At 40.8% G+C, this 22,082-nt stretch overlaps 1 protein-coding gene across 4 annotated transcripts; it reads right to left on the reverse strand.

Annotated features, from left to right (window-relative positions):
• Window positions 1-4,533: 4,533 nt before the first annotated feature.
• LOC114150789 (calcitonin gene-related peptide) lies at window positions 4,534-10,417 on the reverse strand. 4 transcript variants are annotated; one of them, XM_028027497.1, is made up of 4 exons: window positions 9,250-9,641; window positions 7,599-7,733; window positions 5,291-5,481; window positions 4,534-5,192 (listed from the first exon to the last, which is right to left on the reverse strand). In XM_028027497.1, exons 1-3 carry the CDS (start codon window positions 9,411-9,413, stop codon window positions 5,319-5,321), a joined length of 462 nt encoding a protein of 153 aa, XP_027883298.1. In that variant the 5' UTR covers window positions 9,414-9,641; the 3' UTR covers window positions 4,534-5,192; window positions 5,291-5,318. The 4 variants fall into 4 exon arrangements, with proteins under 4 accessions (XP_027883298.1, XP_027883306.1, XP_027883315.1 ...); XM_028027505.1 differs by having other exon boundaries at window positions 5,291-5,478; window positions 9,250-9,630; XM_028027514.1 differs by lacking the exons at window positions 4,534-5,192; window positions 5,291-5,481 and adding exons at window positions 5,561-6,565; window positions 10,242-10,417 and having other exon boundaries at window positions 9,250-9,341.
• Window positions 10,418-22,082: the final 11,665 nt, after the last annotated feature.

The raw sequence follows: 22,082 nt of genomic DNA on the forward strand, positions 1-22,082 counted from the left end.
AATGTGAACGTAAACATCTAATTTCCTCACAAATCTGACCTAATTTCCTGGCCAACGTGAGAAAAGGAGCTCATATAAACTGAGCAGAATGGCACATATATTATAGGACGGTAATGCAAAGGTAGACTTTAAGAAAACAAATCAGAGGTTCTGGTGCCGCTTCGAGTTAGACTTTTGTTTATGAGCTGAAACGGACTACAGCCAGCAAGATTGCTCTGTTGCAGAAAGATTGAGATAGAGGGTACAAAATTAGATCCGTCATACCTGGATATATATACAAAATAACCCCATCTCAGAGTCTTTCCTAAAAATTTGATATACAGAAGTCCGTATGTCTTTAGGAGAGTGTGCCAACAACATTAATCCCCATTTTCTGCTTATCTGGGGTCTGGGCAGACTAGACCCAGACTTCCCTCTCCCCAGTTGCTTGTTCAAGCTCTTCCAGGGGAATCCCAAGGTGTTCCCAGGTCAGCAGAGAGACAAAGTCCCTCCGGCGTGTTCTGGGTCTTCCTCTGGGTCTCCTAATGGTGGGACGTGCCTGGAACACCTCACCTCAGGGAGGCATCCAGGAAGCATCCTAACCAGATGCCTGAGCCACCTCGGCTGGCTCCTCTCGACATGGAGAAGCAGTGGCTCTTCTCGCTCTAGTCGCTCCCAGAAGACTAAGCTTCTCACCCCATCTCTAAGGGAGAGTCCAGAGATCCTTTGGAGGAAACTCATTTTGTTCACTTGTTTCTGCAAATCTTCTTTTTCTGTCACTATCAAAGGTGAAGGTGGGAACGTAGATTAACCATTAAATCTAGAGCTTCTCCTTTTGGCCCAGCTCTCTCTTCACCACTACAGACTGGTACAGAACCCACTTCACTGCAGACGCAGTACCAATACGCCATGAAAAGTCCTGCATGTTGCTCTGTAAGCTGCAAGTCCTGCTTTAACATACTGGCAACAGCAGACCAGTTTTATTAATTTTATAACTTGAAAGGTTTATTGATAGAATTAGTGATCTAGACATTGATTTTAAAGCCAAATATTTAGCTACAAGCTAATTATTTAGCTAGCAGACTACATCTTTATTTTAAAACTAACTTGAAGCTACATATTTAGCTCTAAACTACACATTTTCTCAGAGTAAAATATATAACTAATATGGAAATTCACGTGTTGATTACCGGAAATGGACTACCAAAATGAAAGCTGGGTCTCGCAGGCCTCTATATAATAAACTCCTGACGGTGAGCCGGCGCAGTCACTGTTGCCATAGATCCACTGGTATACAATATACTGCTATTGCCATTGAAATGGCTCATCCTATGTTTTAAGCTGAAATGTTGTGCATGAGCAACCCAAATTATTGCTGTTCATTTCTGACTGTGCAAATTTTCCAAACGGGACCCCACAGTATGGAACCTAAGAAACGCTCGGTTTTTATTGGGTTTTCTTACAAAGACCGCTTCAGTTGGGATAATAGATTCCTTTTACTGTTAGCACTATTATCCAGACTAAATCCTCACATATCCCTTTAAACAGCTGTGTTGAAAAAATATTGATAAGTTCCACAATAAAGACAAGCAAAGCAGAAAAGTTGTACACTGTAAAACCAAAGGAACGCTGGTCAAGGATATGTCTGAAACCAAGCGGGGTCCTCTCAGTAGAACCAGTAATGTGCTAAGTTGCAGAATCGGGTGGAACATAAACCATCTCAGATGCAGCATCATGCCTTCAGCTCTCCATTTCCCCTACCATCAAATTATTATTTAAAAGGAAAATGTCTTCCAAAACCCTCGGTTTGGAATCAGGCGTGTGGTGTGGGTTTCTGGGAACCGGACGAGAGGCACGTCTTTCACTTAAAGGGGCACTTCTTGGTTTCTCTCCGATATGAATTGTTTAATTCGTGCCTGGAAGGGCCCCATTCAAAGCAGCTGTCTGCCATTAGGACTGCTATTCTTGTTTACAAAGTGGGGTTGTTAGATTACGGCTGAGAGAGAATCCTAAATCCGAACCGACCCCAAGAATCAGCTCCCCCTCAACCTCCTGCTCTTCTCAATCATCCGGAATATGGAGATGAGATTTTATTTTTCCTCTTCTGTCATTTCAGAAAAATGTTCCATGTGGAAGTTCGCTGCTCTCTCTCCGGCAGACGGAGCAGCAGATAGTGTGACTGATCAGGGATTTTCTTTTAAAGTTCAATAGGGAATAGAAAACAATTCCCCTCGCTGCTTCAACAATAATGACATAAGTTCTCGTATTAGTCCTACAAATCCATCAGCTGGGAGTTATTTCATATTGTCAATTGGTCCTTTTATTGTCAATACTTGCTTCCTTTCTCCTTTATTGTACTTCACTTGAGCTTACGTACAGCGTTTAACAAAAAACTCCTTTGTTTTTTTGCCGCAGACGCTTGTGTGTTGGAGCATGAAGCAAGTAGTGACAAATATCCCCTATTTGCTCGGTTGCATTGCTTAGCATTCATCCATGCAGCCTGATAGGATCAACGGTATCCTGTTTGGCACGTTTTCCCCTCATTTGGAATGTACTCATTAGGCCTTCCATCTCTAAAGTTGCATTAATGCAAACGCAGCTTCAAAACGACCAGATCAACAGCAGCCACCCGAAAGACAACGCTTCAATCGACACAAAGGGCTTTGAGATCTTCGATCACAAAAACCTCGGTGAACTCTGTGGATTAGACGAATGTCGTAATGAAAGTTTCCAGCATGTGCAACTAACGAATGAGAAGTCAGATCGCTGGAGATCATGGAGTCCCACAAGGTACTGTACTAGGGCTTAAGTTGTTTATGTAAATCATTAGCAGGAGTAATTTATTATTGTTGTTTTTACTTATTTAGTTTGTTCATAATTGATTTTAAAAAATCTCTCATTTTGGAAAGCTAAATGAATTGCCAGTGATATCTTAAGACAACAGCGAACCTTTAGGACCCTACTGTACTCTGCAGGTTAGATATCACAGTTCTTGTCTAAAATCAAAATGAGTTGGAATTAAAATGTGATGTAGAAAGAAACTGCCAGGAGAAACTTGGACTAGACCATTAGGATGGGGTAAGTGAGAATGACAGTACAGAAACAGGTAGCTTTAGCACAGTGAGGTACATAGAAAGTGGTTTCTAACCTCTTCTGCCTTGAAGGGGCTGAATTAATCCGTCACATGGAACAAAATGTGTGTAAATTAGAAAAAGGTTACTGTAACAATAAACTGTAGCTTAAAGATTACAGTAACAGCCTGACTTTAGTGTTGCCATATTCAACTTTTCATAAAGATCATTTTGAAAAATGATGGTGAAACCCTCTTTATTTCAGTGCGTCGTTCCACAATGATACAATGTCGCCTACAGGCAAGAAACCCTTTCAAAGAGCTACTTTTATGATGCTTTTACATTTAAAATGGAATGTATTTGAATAAAGTAATTTAATATTTGATGCGTTTATGAAATACATGAGACTAAAATTGAAAAAAACAAAATAAAATACAATTTTCTTTTTCAGCCATGCACCAGCAGAGTGAAATATTCCCCATAGGCAGTGAAAACAGAAAACCTTCAGAAAAACAAACAGGAAATGTCTTTAAGTTTTAAGAACACTGCAGACATCCCGTACCGTGGAGGAAGAGACGCTGCAAACCTGCAGCTTTTTTTTGGTGACCTTGGGTTTGTTTATTCTTCTTTGCAGAAAAACATCTATACGGATAAATGTGCCATATTTCAGTTCCAAAACTAAGAGGTCTTTTTTTTTTCAGGATTTGGTCCATTTAATTTCGCTAATATGGAAAACGCCGCACAACAAATTATTCCAAATGACTTGGCAGGAACACAGAAATGTTCATCTGCACGACGGGGAATCTACTCGGTGTTGCGTGGAAAGTATTACCTGCTGCTGTGAGCCCTTTCAGGCCTTTCACCACGGTTGATGTTCTGAGTCAAGTTTGGCTATTTACAGAATTAACCGTAACTCTATCCCATTTTGAGATCATTTGTGAAAATGTGAAGACGTTACAGGAGGCAGCTGGAGGTGTTGGAGAACGGAAGGTTTTCTTCCTCCCTTGAAGCACATCAGCAGAGCCACACAGAAACTATTTGTGCGATTAATCAGATTGCCATCTGTTGGAGTGTTGCTGTAACAACAAGTGAAACCCTCCCAAAAGGTTTCCTTCATGTTACGTTTCCTGCAGAAAATTCAAATATTGTGGGGCTTTTTTTTCTTCTTTTTTTTTTAATGTTTTGCCTAAAATATTGCCGCATGCGTCAACCAGATGTGGTTGTTTTTTGGCTGCACTTTGTTCAGCAATTCCACGATTTTCTTGTCATGTATCCAGACTTATCCGGGTTATTCGGAGTGAGTCATTTCTGCTCCATATGGACTGTTTGTATTTGTAAATTTGACTCAAATGTTAAATAGTTTTCAAATTTATTCTGGGATCAGTGACGGCATCGTGAGTACAAATATAAGTGGCAGGTGATTTTTTTTCCCCTCTCTCTCTCTACATCTGTTTACGAAAAGAACAACACAATTACCTCAAACCAAAGTGTATCTAAAATACATTTTAATCTTGCTGAAATTTTTTGGTTTTTCACAATATTGTTTACAATATGAATCCATCACCATTCTCCTCCTCATCCTCACTCGGGTTCTTCTTTGCCGTCTCGAAACGAAGCCGTACAATCATGTTCATGTAAATTTTTCTACATCAAGGCACAAGACAAAGTTGTGTGGGGAGCGAAGTGGGGAGGATCTTTACCAGCGTAGAAGGGGGAATGTTTAGATGTGACTCTCAGCGGGGGGTCGGCTCTAACGAGGTGAAACGTGGGGCGAAAAAAAGAAAGTGATGACCACTGCTGTTTTCATTTTATTTTCCAATAATAAGTCATGTATAAAAAAGAGTAACCATCGGGATGTTTTTTTTTTTTTTTTACTTTAAGGAGTTCATTTGTTTATGTACATAAAGTAAAGTGCTTTTTTTCCCACATTTTTTTTTTCAGTTATTTGCCAAAAGCCAAAAAAAAGAGAGAAAAAGATTAATAACAGGATGGATAATGGGGACAAAACATCCTTTCTTTTCCAGTAAGAAGGTGAAAGAAAAGATAAAGGGCCAGTTTAGTATTCATCTGCGTAGTTTTGCCGTGTTGAATTTTGTTCACAGGTTGTTGTTTTTTTTCTTTTTTCTTTTCAGGTGTCCGCCTCTGAAAGACAGAAAACAAGAGAAACTGAGGTACATCCTGAGGCAATAACACAAACTTTTATCGATAAAAAAAAACAATTTGTATAAAACCGTATTTACCATTTCCCAGAAGACTGATGGAGAGCGCTCACATCTGGGTGCTTCTCCTTCGCCTGCCGAAGGCCTTGGCGCCAACGTTGGTGGGAACGAAGTTGCTGTTGCCAATTCCGCCCGACCGGCTGAGGAAGTCGGCCAGGCGGTGGGTCACGCACGTGGCCGTGTTGCAGGCGCGCTTCTGTGTCGTAACGCTGCTTCAGGACAGCAAAAGGAGATTAGCACGAGCTAACACCACAACACACCAGCAGTGCGACAAATTTGATAAAAGTGGGCAAATAAGGTAACAGCTTATGTATTTTCTTACCTGCTGACTTACTGAGGACTTCCCGGACAGATTTCAAGGCATCGTAAAAGTTCATTTACGCTCTAATTTGTTTAATTTTGGTGTTAAAGTGTATTTACGCTCTAATTTCGTTCTTGCGTGTTCATACGAACCAATTTTTGTGTCTTTAACGGACAAACAGGAGTTAAGGCTTCCTTGTAGAAAATTATGTTCATTGAATAACAGACATTGGTGTCTACATGAGTGGATTATTTTCTTACCTTTGGACGTACTGAAGCGTTTTATAGTATATTTACACACTAATTTGTTTCGTTTTGCTCGTATCCATGCCAACCAAATTTTGTTCTCGCGTGTTCATACAAACCCAATTTTGTTGTGTCTTTAAAAAACGAACAGGAGCTAAGGCTTCCTGGTAGAAAAATACGTTTATTGAACAACAAACATGGTGTCTTCATGAGTGGATTATTTATTAATGGTTACATTAAGTGATCTGTCTATCAGATGCCATCAAAAACACTACACAGAAATGGATATCTGACATTGTAAATTACAGCTGTGTAAATTGTGTCTGATTGTCTGAGAAAAAAGGAACAAATTATTCTCTGCCCAAAAAAACCCCAAAAAACCAAGCAGGGTAAAAAGGCGGGAAAGAGGTACATAAAAAAAGAGAAAAAAGTCAGGTTCTTCTCAAGCCGGTAGGAGTCAGCATGCACTTGCCAGGATGAAAAATACGGAGAGCAAACCGGGATAAAGAGATAGGAGAGAAGGAAGGATAAATAAAAGGAGAGAGAGGAGAAAGAAGGGTTCAGATGCTGTCAAACGTCTCGCCATAGCTTGCATAGCTGTCCCTCTCAGGAGCGCCGCGCTTCTTGCCGGGCGTTCCCGCTCCCACGTTCGTGCGGGGGAATGTCTGCAACTTGTGCAGCTCCTGAGACAGTTTGCCCAGCACGCAAGTGCTGAGGTTGGAACAGCGCTTGGTTAGGGGCCTGTCCATGCTGTTGGGGAGGGGACACACAGAAAAAGACATGCAGAGGAAAAAAAGGACTCATAGGTAAGGGAAAACATGCAAGAGAAATCATCATCGTTTGGTCTTTTCTCTAACCTCCGCTTACACGCCGCTCTGACCTCGCATGCATTTCTGTCTCATGCCGTCACAGATTAAACAAAAGTGGAATAGGAACGTCTCGAATCTCATACAGCATCATGCCACCAGCTTTTCTTTTGTGAAACATTCAAAGAACTCGTCATCCGTCCCATCATGCGCCAACCTCCAACCCCCTCTCCCACAAATCCTTCTGCTTTTACACCAACAAAAACAACCCATCCATTTCCCACAGTCATGCAGCTTCCCGTAACTATAACTGACATCATGCACACTTGTTTTTTTGGGGAGGGGGGTCTGATAAGTGAATATATGCTTTTCACATGCCCAGCAGGCAGTTTTTCACCCCTTCACACAGTCAAAACCAGGCTTGTTTCATGCAGGAAAAAGGGTCATGACAGAGAATACAGATTTCTTTTTTTTTACTTGTTTCTCCATTTTAGCATTTTGTTGTGGGGAAAAAACATGTGTTTTTTATTTTATTTTTTTTGGTTTAGTTTTTTTTCCCTATATAAGGACATACCTCTCTAGAGCTGACTGATGATGATGCATCAGCAGTGGTGTTAGAATGAAACCAGAGAGTGAAATGTGGGAACAATCTAAAAACAATCTGTCCGGTTGACATTTTCGCTAAAAGCAGCCGGGTTCAGGACCTGTCCACATTGTTGCCTGAACAAAATGTAGTCTAATAATTCTAGAGCATGTTCTAGAAAGTTCTAGAACAAATCTGTTCTTAAACCCACCACACTATTTGTACAACCCTCCAGAAAAAGACATGGTAATATACAAGTTAATAAAATTAACTTCATGATCAATTAATTGAGACGATTCTACATCATTCCATGAGAAATTGAGTCGTCTATGAGTTTGCTTCTGCTGTAAGGAAATATTAAAGCTTTATTTGAGGAAATAAGAATCGGATGTACCTGTTTCCCTCCGTCGCCTGCTGTTCCATCTCTTCTGCCGTCATCTGCACAAACTCCTTGACGATGGCGTTCAGTAACCTTCGCGCCTCGTAGTCCGTGAGCGTGACTCGTTCTGACATGGACTCTAAACCTGGTCTGTGATGGGACGGTTCAGGAGACAACAAGGGGACAAGAGGTCAGCGGGCCAGGAGTTCAGTTTGGTTCCTAACCCCCTTAAGAAGCTGCCGGACATTTGTCACACATTTCATGGGGCGTTTACGTAACTCAAAAGCTGGCTTTTGAACATTTCTGAAGAGGTCTAAGAGCTCACACGGCCCCACAACCTCCCTGAGATGCCAGGATGTGTGTGTGTGTGTGTTTTGGGTGGGATCTTGGGGTGCTGGTAAAGACGATGGATGGAAAGGCGAGGCGGAGACATCAGCACCTCGGAGAGTAATGACGTCTGGGTTTGAGGGCCAGCGGCCAACAGTAGGGAGGGGTTGGGGATCGGCTGGGGGGGCGAAACAATCTGCGGAAAGTGCCCCATATGAGAAAAGGGGGTTGTTTTCCAACAAGCTTTAGATTTATTACAAAATCAATAGCTTCATAGGAACGCTCGGGAGAGTGGCTGGAATGAAGCTCCGTATGGATATATAGGTCTCATTTATCTCCCTCAGGAGTGAATTACAACTTCCTCTTTTTGTGTCTTATTAATAGTATGCAAACTGCGGAATAGATGTGCAATAACGTGCAGCAAAATCCATGTGTTTCCGGTTTTCTTTCCTAACTTCATGACTTCTATATTCTAAACTGAGCATTAGATTTATCTTTTTTTTATTATTTGCATCATAATGTTTAGCTACAACTAAGACATCCCAGGTTGGGATTAAATCAAGCACATTCTATTCTATTGCATTTTATCGAGTCAAATGAATTAGTAAAACAACCTTTTAAATGTAAAAAATTTCAAATGTAAGAATGTATTCGTACACTGCAAAAACACAAAATCTTACCAAGTACTTTTTTGTTTACTTTCTAGTGGAAATATCTTGGAACACTGCAAATAAGAGAACTAACCTTTCAGCAAAAAAATAGGAGATTGTTTTAGGCTAACAATTCCTCAGTATTGATGAAAAGTACTAGTTCCACTGGCAAATTATTTTATTTATAACAAGACATTTAAAACAAATTCTGTCAATGTTACTTTTTAGAATCTATTTTAGTGAATTATTAACTTAAAACAAGCTCCTATATCTTGCTGAAAAATTACTTGTAATTTAGTTTGTCCTATTTCCAAGTGTACCAAGATATTTGCATTAGAGACTGGAAGATAAATAATTTATTAGATTTTGTGTCTTTGCCGTGTAGTTAAATTTACAGTATGCTATATATTTGATAGTAAAACATCACACTTGTACATGTACATTTACGTACTGTATATCAGCTTCTACTGCTTCCATTAATGTTACTGCAGATAATTCCTCAAAAAGAAAGACATAATGACTAGAAACACCTTTTACGACTACAGTTTGTTTGTTTTTTTTAAAGAAAAACTCCTGAAAACCAGGAAACCAATTGTTTGTCATATGAGCGTTGCTTTTAAATCCAAAAATCACTGCAAGTGCTTGACAGCCGCCTGAACGAAAAGTAAGCCGCAAGAACCGTGTCTCACCTGGCAGGGGCGGCTTGTGAGCAGTACATCTGGCAGATGACCAGGGCGTAGGCAACGAGGAAAGCGGAGATTTTCAACATAACCATGGTCCCCTGCAACAGGAAGGAAAACACCCCAACCCTCTCGTCAGCATCTTGCGCACTGATGTACCTACAAGGCAACATGTGTAACAAATGCACTTGCTGCTCGCCGAGCCCCTTCTTCCTCCTCTCTCCCCCCCACCCTTGAGTTCCTATCAACCTTGGCTTAGTTCTACCCACGTCTCCTCATCCTCACACACACGGCAGCCACCCCCCCGTTCTACTCTTGTTCACCGAAACGCACTGTTCCGAAATATCCAAGAGCGAGCACAGGACATGTAGTTCTCTCATGTCATACGCAGCGGGGACTGGAGTGCGACATGCCTGCAGGTAGCTGGGTGTGCATAAATGTGTGTGTATGTGTTTGTGTTTGAGAAGGAGGGGGCGGGCGGGTAGGCAAGGGTCCCAGACTCTGCAATATAGGTAGCAGTTGCTGGAAGAGGAGGGGTGAAAAGATAGGTGGTGTTGGGGGGGGGGGTTACTCCAAGCTTGCCAACTCCCTAAGGGACCAGTGCATTAGTGTAATGAGCTTCCAGCACTCTCTAACACACACGCGCGCACCCTTTTGTCTGCAACACACACACACACACTTTGAGCTGGCTGCTTCTGCCCGTTTTTCTCGTTCTTGTGAAGTGCACCGCCTCAGCAATTTCTTCTTTTTTTTTTTTGCTTTTTCTGGAGATTTCCTTGCCCATTGTTTCTATCTTTCCTCCCTCTTTTTCCGACTTGGCTGAGCCTTTGGTCCCCAATAGGAAAACAGGAGCTTCCCAACATGTTCTGCTTCTGGTAACCAGCCTCATTTCATTCACATCAACCCAGTCAAACAGCTGCCACCCGTCTAATCCCACAACCAAAGAGTCAAAATACAACCCCGACCCACTGATGTAGACAATAAAGGAAGTCAACACTCACCTTCAATGGTAATCACCCAGCAGTAAAAATAAATTTATATAAATATCTCTCTGAATCTCTGTTCAAAACAACAAGAAGTTGACTTTCTCTCAACTTGCAGGACAACTCTTGACTCTGTTGCATGAAGCGCCAACCACCAGCCTATATATCCCACCACTCGGATTTGTGCATCGACTGTGTAGGTGTTTAATTATTTGCCGGCAGCCAATCGCGTGGGCCGTGATGCTACGGCGAGCCAATGGGAAGCCTCCTCTAGACCCCCCGGTTCGGACTTGGCTCGCCGTTGAGAGATACGGCTTTTGTGCTGACGTCATTCCTCAGTCACTAAGTGCTCCATTCACAAAATTCACCAGTCATATGGACCATTTGCCATCCCTCGTTTGCATTGATGTCATTAATCAAATAAGAGGCAGAGCGAACTGGTGGACGTGCAGTAGCACCGCCGGCGATAAATAGTTGAAAAAAGTTTCCAAAAATGGTTCGTTTCATGCTGTATCTCAACCTATGAGATCAATAAAGGGCACCCCCACCCCTGTAAGTCACCGCTTCCCCCCCTGAATAAGCACTTGCAGGCGGGGCCATCTGCTGGGGATGGACGTATACTACACAGTGACGCACTTCTGGACTCCTGCACTTCATTCATAATGCTGCCAACTTCATTGTGCTTAATCACAACCCAGACTTCCTGCAGTGAGTTTGAGTAGTCAGCCAAGAACTTTAGAGTCTCTAGTATAAATAACTGATTACCTTCCGACAATCTTTGCTCTCTGTCTCTCTCTCAGCAAGTCTTACAAGTACTTTTTTATTAGTAAAGCCACAAGTAAAGTGTGGCAATCTCCTGTCCGGAGTAAAAACCTCGAACCACATTAAGGTAATAAAGCCTTACCACGGCCAGTGCAGTAATGACCGAAGCTGCTCAGGCCTCCTCCCACACAAGTGAGCAAACAACCAATCGATGACAGCCTGCGACAAGGGCCGTTTCTCAACGGCAATTACACAAGTGTTTGCCCTGCACAATTGTCTCAATGCCCTGCCTTTTCATTAGAGGGGCAGGGCGGCGTGTGCATGTGTGTGTTTCTTTCTAAACTGCCTCACATGAGCACGCGTGTATGGAAAATGTCTTTCTATGTGTACTTAATGCCGGACAAATTGGACAGGTGTGTGTGTGTGTGTGTGTGTGTAGGCCTATATGTCAGAGTAAACTAAAGGGGAGGGGTTGCCTCTCCATGTTTGCGTCACAGAGGAACCCCATTATACGGGATGAGCCTTTTAGTGCTATTGAGCCACATGGTTCAGCTTTGTCAGCTGCTAAATCACTGCTGAATAGGCAACTGCCGGGCCTCAAGCCACATCTTTTGGACTCTGGAACTTCCAGCAAGCACTTTCTCACAAATAAGAACAAAGACGTTTTCTTGGGCTTGTGCATTTGTTTAGGTTTCTGCAGTTAAAAGGGTTGTGCATTGTTTCGGTGAAGGGCTTTGGATCGTGGAACTCTTTCTTCATATTGTTAATGAAGGTAGCCACCACTTTGCTACAGGGTCTTGCAAATGCATTCTTCCCTCTTAAGAATTTGAACATTAAGTCATTAAGAGCACAAACGTTTGTTCACAGTTGCTGGGCTTCACGATAAACGGCGTGGACGCTCCCAACAATGAGCTGTGGATGGTTCCTGGAGTACACTGAGCCTCCTTGATGTTTGGGCGGATGCACCCAACTATTCAGCAAGGAGAAAATTGAAGAACTCCAAAACAATGCAGCATTAAAGTAAAAGAACTTCATCAAAGTCAGTTTGTTTTCCTTCCAGGTCTGTGCTGTGCTGCCCCTGTCAATTCTATCCAATGGGAGCAATGATTGTCATAGCTGTGTTTACAAGACATAACTTATTTGCAAAAAGTACTATGCCAAAGAAAACCGCACCAAATGAAATAATAGTCTACTTTCTAGAGACCAAACAAAGGACTTTCCAGGTGTGAACACACCCTTAAACAGGATGCTCAACAGATGTGTTTAGGATTAGCTCAATCTAAGCTAGTCCTAATGTTTTATTTTACAGTGTGATGTTTGTGTGCGTGAGTTCAAAGTATCATCAAAAGGTGAAAGAAAATCATCGTCCTTCCTCCTGAATAGCTACGTTTTCAATACAAATGTGCCCAAAACTTTTTCAGTTATTCCGCGAATCTCGAAAAAACAATTCCACATCTGTGGTGATTCCATGAAATCACAGCTGAATAAGTTTGTTTACCGCAATAAGTCATTCACAAAAACTGCCACGCAGCGATCCTCCAACTACTTCCTGCTGTCTTCGTCTTCGGGGTTTTCACTTGCGGAAATGTCCGGTTGTTGATCATCTGACTTGTGTGATGAGAAAAAAGGTTTTTCATTGCAGCTTTCCGAAATAAACCAACTTCGACACAACCAAACAAACCACCTCAGCGCCAAAACATTTAATAGAAATACTAAACGCAGCCATTGTAGTAAAGCATGCTTCTCCTAAATGTCTTATGAGAGTTTCCTGAAGTTCAAAATGCTCAATAACAAATAAGTGATACTCGCTCAGCTTCCAATTAGCTTAGCTAATTGGTCAAGCATTTACCGGCTAATTACAACAACCTCTCACTAAATGATGACGGTGATGACACTAATGGCATTCACTGTCCAACACCTCAGATATAGACACAGCTGAAACATCATAACGTTATTGTACAAAAACATTTCTGAAAGGTATTTAACGGCAAAAACCAAATCATTTCAGACAAACACTTGTTAGGCTCAGCTTGTCTAGGTGTTGCAACAACAGGGCAGTTATTCAACTTAATTTATTTAAGTATTAGTAGAAGATGGCAGAAGGTTACTTGGGTACAAAACATTAATGAGCTGTGACTGCTGTCCAGTGGGAATGTCAGGAGAGAGGGCGACCTTGTCGGGAACTGGAGAAAATTAATCACTTATGGCTATGTACTTTACAGTTTGTGGTCAAACAACACATTCCAACAGCATTACATATTCAACGTCTTCAGTTCTTCCGTCTTCTGTAGTCAACATCAGGAGGAATAGAAGTGTACAAAGAACATACAAAGAGAAAACAATCCATTTCACTGAATGTAAGTTTGTTTTGTAGGGAAAACAGCATTGCCTTTCCACATGCCTCTTCATAGCTTTTTCCTGACTGTATATTCTATGTCATAGGGGAACACTCACTATTTGTGCATCTTCGACAAACATTGTACACTCGCATCTGGACGAATGTGTCTTCAGTGCCTGCTTCCGTGTGTGTGTGTGTGTGTGTGCATGCTTGCGCTCCTTCTGTTCCTTTTTTTGGTTCATTGGCATCACACTTCACCCTTGGGAGATGCAATGAGCAAGCCACCCCGACTCCAGCAAAGTTTCACCTCGGTTCCTGAAAAACTTCCGAGCGCCGAGTCGATAGAGTAACCTTTAAAGCGGGGCCTCCCCCAGCTGAGATCAACACACCCAGCCTAGAGTAAGTCATTACTGTGGACACAACTTCCCCCGCAGTGTAATTGGGTGCAGACAAATGTGCGATATGTAACGTTCATGGCTCACCTATGTTGGGCCAATCAAGGATCTCATGTGGAAATGTAACAGTTCTGGAAGTCTAGCAGAAATGATAGCAACACCCAAGAGTGAAGCTGTTGATATAACAGGAGGGATGAAACGGAAACCTAATGGTTGAGCCCATTAAAGGGGCTATATGCTGTAAAAGTGAAAGTGTGTTTGTGCAAAGTACACATGGATAGATACAGTATTTACAGGGAAGTCAAACGTCACGAAAGGTTGGTAGGGTTGTATAATGGGTTTTTCATTATAGTTTTATATTGTTGTTACTCTAATTCAGTTTGTTTTTAGAGTGTGTTTACTAGTTTTTATTAGTTGCTATTAGCTAAATATTATTTAGTTTTACCTTAGTTTTTATTAACTATAGTCGTACTTTTAGTTTTTTCTTACTATGGTTAATTTTTAGGTGCAGAATTCAAAGAGGTTAAAGTATTGTATTGTGATTATGTATACATGGATGGGGTAATGAATAATCAATAAAATATAAATTTTTCCCCAAAAATGTTTTCAATTATTATTGAACAACCAGCTGACTGGTGTTTTCTCCCAACTTTGTCGCTATTTTATGGAGTAGCTTAAGTGACGTAATTTGCCGACAGCTGATGTAAACTGCTTGTGTGTGGGCGGGGGAAGTTTTATAAACGCACAATAGGTTAGGTTAAACTTTATTAATCCCATAGGGAAATTGAGGTTATCTGTATATCCTTCAATCTCCATAGCAACCATTCAGCTGTGCAACACCAAACAATTCCTGGGCTTTTTGTAAAGACAAAGGTGGAGCTTTGGGTTTTTTTCTTCTTCTGTACAATCAAAACCGCCACCTGCCTTCAGCATTATGTAGTTGTTTCATTCCATGAAGGGAACAGCTTTAGTCACTGAAAATCTAAGGCAGAAATGTGTTTTATCATAGATGAATGTGAGTATCTTTTACCTCTAATGAATGCATGAGGCATCACTGAAATTTATGCAAACTGTTCAGAGAGACACCAAATTGCTTTCAAGTTTTAGGAGCCGGTCGCCTTTGTGTGCAGATGGAGAATTAGATGGACATGCAAACGTTTTTGCACACATTTATCAAATGTGATTCTCCCTCTGTGTTTTTATAACCTCTTTAACGGGGCCAAGCACGCAGATTGGAAACTTCTGACCTGAATATGTTTGTTTGTAGTCATAGCAAAACAACATAAACCACATGTAAACATTATCTCATCATTTTTAATTGACCAGACAAATAATGAATGATGTCATGTTCTTGTAATGGAACATGAAGGCGAATAACAGCTAGTGTGCTACACTATTATTAGCTAACCGCAGTCAAATGTGTTTGTTTAAGGTATGGCTTTCAGCTGACAGGGACTGTTAGTACTCTTCCCGCCTACACGTAACCATTAGCTTGAAGTTAGCGTTGCATTGATTATCGGATCTAGTTGCCGTTTTGCTTTCAATAAACTTGCAAAGCGGGTGATTAAAGGGAGAGTAATGAGCACATCTGGGATACGCAGAAAGCACAGGGCAATTTATAATCTCAGGTTCAATACTCAAAGTAAAAAAAAAAAAACAGGTAATTTGACTCACCAGGGTTAGCTGGACCTGTAGGCTGAAGCTAATGGCTAACCCAACGGACCCAGTGGACCAAAAATGGTCTTTTTCCTTCGCCACTTCATGAACTCAGAACTGCTCTTACATTTGCCGTGACTTACACTGAGGCCGATGATGTACATGGGAAATAGAGGTAGAAGGAGGTGCACCACCATCAGTCTTCCTGTAGGGAACAAGAATGGAACATGTAAAGTGTTTCCTGTTCAGAGTAATTACCTAATAAAACTAAGGCATTGTACAAATATATACATGTATATATATATATTTAATTTTTTCACACATATGTCAGAGACTTACTTTGACTAGGAATGCTTTAAGTGATCTATGGCCTGCAGGTGAGGCCTCACCACTTGTCACTTCAATTTCCCATATAAGTAAGAGCCTAATGGAGACCTGACCACTGTTTATAAGGGCAATATTATGTATTTTCAAAGTACATAGTGCCATTTTATAACACAATTAAGTAACTGCCCCTTTAGTTGTTATAAAAATGTTATATGTAACAAATATGACTTAAAAGAAATTTGAAATTTAACACCTTGAATGTGGCCTTTGTCTGAAACTCCGCCTTCAGAAAGTTATCAGAACATGGCTCCTCTTTTAACCCTTTAACAACATTTTTATCAGCGTTGCTCTGAGAAGGCGCTTCTATAATGAGCTCAGCTGATGCTCAGTTCCACCAGGTGTTTGCTAATTGCTGCTGGCTAGTCTGAAGGAGCCGAGGAGGGGAGGGATGCTTTGTGAGGCAGAAGCTTGGAAACTGCAGCTCAGAGGAGGAGTTTCATCCTCAAAGGCGGAGCTACATCCAATTAGGCGTTTTGTACAGCTGAATGGTTGCCAGGGAGATTGAAGGATTTCTGAAATCAACCTATCAAATTTTATTTGTACAGCACATTTCTGCAGCAAGGCATTTCAAAGGGCTTTACATCATAACAAACACAAAAACACAAAGTCATGCAACATAGAATCAATAATCAAACCATGACATTAAGTCAAATGAGATTGTTAAATTTGTAATTGATTACATTTCAAATACAATTCTAAACAGGTGGGTTTTTAGTTGAGATTTAAAGGCACTCAGTGTTTCAGCTGTTTTACAGTTTTCTGGAGTTTGTTCCAGATTTGTGGTGCATAGATGCTGAAAGCTGCTTCTCCTCGTTTGGTTCTGGGGATGCAGAGCAGAACCGGAAGACCTGAGAGGTCTGGAAGGTTGATACAACAACAGCAGATCTTTAATGTATTGTGGTGCTAAGCCGTTCAGTGATTTGTAAACTAACAACAGTATTTTAAAGTCTATTCTTTGAGCTACAGGGAGCCAGTGGAGGGACTTTAAAACTGGTGTTATGTGCTCTATCTTCCTGGTTTTAGTGAGAATGCGAGCAGCATAAAATATGCATGAAAGAGTCAAATCAACACTCCAGGGACTTTTTTGCTGAGGGAATAACATTGTAACATGATGTAAAACCCAAAAAAGCAAATTTTACATAATACTGCCCCTTTAAGGACTATAGACAAGAAATTTATTGGTTTGGAAATGAATAACTATTAAGATCCACCAATAACAATTGTTATCAAAATTTGTAATTTAGATAAAACTTACCAAGTTGGTGCCCCACCTGATTCTCAAGAATTAATAGCCAAAAACTCTCACTCTATTTATTTTATGAATATCTGCCCAGTGTGGTATTACAGAACAACAGATAGACCAAATATGGAGAAGCAGCATTCAGCTTCTATGCACCTAAAATCTGGAGCAAACTTCTTGAAAACTGAAACACTGAGTTCCTTTAAATCAAGACTAAAACTCTTTGTTTTCTTTCTACAATGGTCCTAAGTTGCTGTCGTAACCAGTTGTGTTGGACTTGCAAAATTTATGTCATTCTCCAAGCCAACCAGTTCTGGAGGAGGCTGACCTAAAGAAACTCCGGTTGGGTCAAGCATTGTATTGGTTATGAAACACCCGGTGGCAGAGATTGCAGTTTCCATAAACTATAATCATTGTTTGGTGAGTGCGACACAATCACACTGCTAATGTTGATCAAAGAGACATTAAATACTGACATTGCACAGAAAATGCGGTGCACGCTGGGTTTTGTGTAAAGACCCTAAAATGGCTCCGATTAAGAGACACGCTTACGACGCAGAGTTTCAGCTCAAGGCGATCAGTCACACAGTAGAACACGGGAAAAGAGCAGCAGCGAGAGAATTTAACATGAACCAATCAATGGTTATAGCGGAAGTGGATATATATTGTGATTGCACTAACGTTTGATTTACCACAACAGCATCAGACTGTTTTTTACGTGTTTATTGAATCGAGGAAAAGTTCCCCTCCACTATATGTTATACCTTGCTGTTGTTAAAAGATAAACTGTGTCACAAAAATACCACGTCACCTCATGGAAAATAATAAAACAGCTGTTTATTCATTTTGGGAATGAATGGAGTTTTCAGAAAGCTGGTTTGTAATCTATTAATAAAGTTTGACTGACCTATCTGACTATTTTGTTGACATTCCCTTTATCGCAGTTTCATCTAATGGATGCATAATGTAACCCCAGCCTCTACTGTAGAGTCTATTCTATGCGCCTTGTAATGCGGTGCGCCTTATATATGAAAAAAGTTTTAAAATAGGCCATTCATTTTTTTTTTTTTCTCCGAAGAGTTTTTGCGACGCTAGTGGCTCGTATTTTTTCTACAGTAGGCAGACAGGAAGGAGGGTGAGGAGAGGGGGGAAGACATGCGGTAAAGGTCGTCGGGACCGGGAGTCGAACCCGCGACGTCCGCGTCGAGGACTAAGGCCTCCAAACGTGGGGCGTGCTAACCCACTGCGCCACCACAGCACGCCCCAAAATAGGCCATTCATTGAAGGTGCGCCTTATAGTGCGGAAAATACGGTAGGTCGTGTATCAGTTTTGAAAAATATCTATACCCTTGTCAAAAATCAATGGAAACATTTTTATTAGCAATACAGCAAACACGTCTCATGATCAGCTTGTTCTTGTTCCCGCTGGCATTTTGATGATTTAACTTTGTCGATGCTCTCCAAGTCTTTGAGGCTGAAAGGCCTTTCTTCCATTACCCTAATCCTCAGTTCTCGCCACAAATTCTCTGCCAGATTTTGGGTTTTGGCTGGACCACTCTAAAATTACAAATATTGCTTCAGGTCAGGAAAAAAAACCCCATTTAAGCCTAAAACTGCCAGGGATGTGAATAATTTTGGGCTTGTGTAGAGGGCATTGATTTTAGCAAAGTATCAGATTGAGACTTGGCATTGGCAAAAATCTAGTTTTAAACTGGCAGTATCATGTAAAATTGACTTTTTCAGGTTTATATCATGTTATAATGTTATTCCATCAATAAAACACACCTCGAGTGTTGCTTTGTTTCTTTCATGGATGTTTGAGAAATCCTTTAATCTCCATGACAACCATTCAGCTGTGCAAAACACCTGGGTGAACCTAGCCCCGCCTTCGAGGACGAAGCTCCTCCTCTGAAGAGACGGGTTGCAGTTTCCAAGCTTCCACCTCACATCTGCCGAGCTCATTATAGGAGCTACTGCTCAGAACAATGCTGGTAAAAACGTTGTTGAAGGGCTAATAGAGGAACCACAACATGAGTTTTTAAAGAGACAGATGCCGAATTTAAAGGCCTTAAATTTCAAAGCCAAATTTTGTTTAGGTCATATTTGATATAAAAGTGCTACATGCATATAGCGTTTTTATAACAACACAGTTACTTGATTGTGCTATTAAATAGCACCGTGTGGCTGGAAAATATATAATACTACCCCTTTAAATATCTTGTATAGGTATAACTTAGAATCCCTAATAAGGATATCCTACTTTCAGGTAAATTGCTGAAAAAAATGTCTTTGTCAATTTTCCTATAATGTTAGGAACACACTTAACGTAGAGAGCCAATGTTTGGCTCTGCTCTTGTTAAGGGGTTGCTTGAGCTATTTAGTTCTAGAATACCTTGTTGGGTCTACAAAGATGATTGTTTTGTATCCAATATGTTCTATGATTTTTAGCATGGGTATGATTTGTTTTAAACTGAAGTGGTCAATCCCCTTCCACATAACCTTGCATGATCTTGCTCGACTTCTTTGCACAATTTATGAATAAGCAATCGAAATAAATTTTACTTTCTTTTTTTTTTTTTACTTCTTTCTTATTGTAAAGCTATTCCAAAAACATTGAAAACAATCTTTTTTTGCAGCTTGTTTTTGAATTTACCTGCAGTTGTTGGATAGATTTGCCATAAAGTCTGCAGTCTGGTATTACAATATTAGTGAAAAACACAAACGAAAGATTCCATGTATCAATATGTAAAGCCAGCCATTGTTTTCATGCTTTTCCAATGCTCAAGAACCCCAACAGTAAGACGGAGAGTGGTGAAAGGGTCACTGTAGATTAATACTATCTATATGGCATTGTTCACCGTTGGGCTCTTCCCATTCAGTTAAGGCCAGGCCCATCCAGATAAATTCCTTCCTGCGGAGGAAAGGAAGACGAAACAGCACTTAAGTCATTATCCAACTGCAGCCTCCTGTAATGGTTCTCAATCTCCAAATCTAATCAGTGGCTTGCCACCACAAACGGGGGTGGGAGGGCTCGCCACCTGATTAAATGCAAGTTCAAGTGGTGGAACCAGTGCCACTTTGTGTTTTTTTTTTGTTTTGTTTTTTTCTTTTTACTCAGGGGAGAACAGGGTGAGTGTTTAAACACCTGGAGCGGCGTGTTCATCCAAATTAGCCAGAGCAGGTTAAAGTGGGAGATATTTAAGCAGGTGCTGACAGTCTTGGTCATGTTCTGTTTGTTAAGGTGGGAGTGGAAGTAGCTGAGGGGAAGTCATGCGAACGTCCAGGGACAGGTCATCCACTTCGGAAGCGTGCAAAACGTCGAGGGTGTGAGGGCTGGGGGTGGGGACGGAGCGCGCTTCCAGGCTGCTCATCAGCAGACTTTAGGTGGATTATGTTAAACCGTTGAATCTTCACAACATCAATCAGCGGCCTTCAGTGTGGGAGGAATGCTGGCCCCCGTGGCCGTGATGGAGTCTTTATGTGAACCCTTGCTTGTATTTACTCCACATTTATTCAGGACAAACGGAGCAAATGAGAAAAACAGGTCTTTTAGCAATCGATAGTTAGACACTTAAAAATGTTGTGGACTTCTAAAGAAACACCACGGAGAGTTCGTGCTTACAAAAAGTGCCTGTCGTGGCACTTTGTATTCATTATGCAATAATGAATGAAGTGGCCTGACTAGCAGAAATACGGCAGAATTGGATTTAAGCTGTGCAGAGTGCTTGCCAAAGGGACAATAGAAAACACAATCTTGGCAATCATTTAATGCATTATTTCCTTTCTAATAAAAGACTGGAGTTGGACCCACAAACAGCCCAGTACTGAATACTTTTTAGGTTTTGAGAAAACTGAAGACAAAGCACAGCACAACCTGTTGACAGCAGTGCTGTTCTTTTTTACCTATTAGGCAATTACCAATAGAAATGAAAATTGTATCCATTCTTTCCCCTTACCTTGGGTTGCCAAACTCTCTGCTCTGGGATTAGGAACCCAACACAGATCTTCCAAGAGTGGGGAGTTGTAAAATTACTGCAGCCAGGAGAAGACATCTTGGACTAGATACCGGGTCACAAGATTGTTGGAAGGACGGAGAGTACAACTGAGGTAGATGATGCAATCCAAAACACACGAGCAGCAGCAGCGTATCTGGTTCTTTAAATTTGTTAATGTTAAATCTTTAAGTCCTTCAATACTCTGAGTGCTGATTGTTTTAGTATATCTCATTTAACATCAGGGATGGAGTCAAGACCGTTTCTTCCGAGACCAAGACTGGACCAGACATTCCTAGACCAAGACTGGACCAGACATTCCTAGACCAAGACCAAAGCTGAGGCCGAATGATTAGAACTTCGGTAAATATTTCAGGATATTGCTTTCTATATGCCATGAGAATTGCAAAAATAGATGGAAAAATATTTAATTACTCAATCAAAACTACTTCTTGGTATTAATCTAATAATTTTCATAATAAACTAGTACAGAGCAACCAGAACAAGAACCAATCGTCTCAGAGACAGTTTCTACCCGATAGCAATGACAAAACTAAATGCAATCAAAAACAACCATTAATCATCATAAATGATGTATGTGAGAATGTGGCTGTTCTTATTATTATTTTTTTTTTTTTGCCAGTTGTTTGTTGATTCTTGCGTTGTGTGTGAATTGTGAGACAGTTATTTTTTGGGCATGTGCACCGACTGATGGCACCCTTTGAATTTCGTTGTCCTTGTGACAATGACAATAAAGATTTATCTTATCTTACTTAGGTTATTAAATGCAGCAATACATTGATAAACATCCTCTAAACTGAATTAATCAGCTTATGTTGCACAGTAGTTGCATGATACTTTTTTTTTTTAAAACAGTGAGATTAGGATAATAAAGATTTGTCATATTTAACAAAAATTATCTGAATAAAAGCCATTCATCAGCGTCAGATGTAGAAAAGCTTACTTATCTTATTAAGGTAATTTTTAGGGATCTTAACTAGTAATGCTTTTCTGTTTTGTTCATGATGTGTTTTTAAGATAACTTTTACTCTCCAACCTCCATACTGGCTTGTGGAAGTTATTTAACAT

Source organism: Xiphophorus couchianus, chromosome 2 (genome assembly GCF_001444195.1).
Source record: "Xiphophorus couchianus chromosome 2, X_couchianus-1.0, whole genome shotgun sequence".
Taxonomy (NCBI): domain Eukaryota; kingdom Metazoa; phylum Chordata; class Actinopteri; order Cyprinodontiformes; family Poeciliidae; genus Xiphophorus; species Xiphophorus couchianus.

What these genes read in the sequence shown, in the direction of transcription:
- LOC114150789 (XM_028027493.1), bottom strand. Translation starts at nt 9,413, where the DNA reads ATGTTGCCTTGTAGGTACATCAGTGCGCAAGATGCTGACGAGAGGGTT. An exon ending in TCACAAGCCGCCCCTGCCAG is followed by an intron (nt 7,734 to 9,249) that starts GTGAGACACGGT and finishes GTCCCATCACAG; the next exon opens with ACCAGGTTTAGAGTCCATGT. An exon ending in CAGGCGACGGAGGGAAACAG is followed by an intron (nt 6,566 to 7,598) that starts GTACATCCGATT and finishes CCTCCCCAACAG; the next exon opens with CATGGACAGGCCCCTAACCA.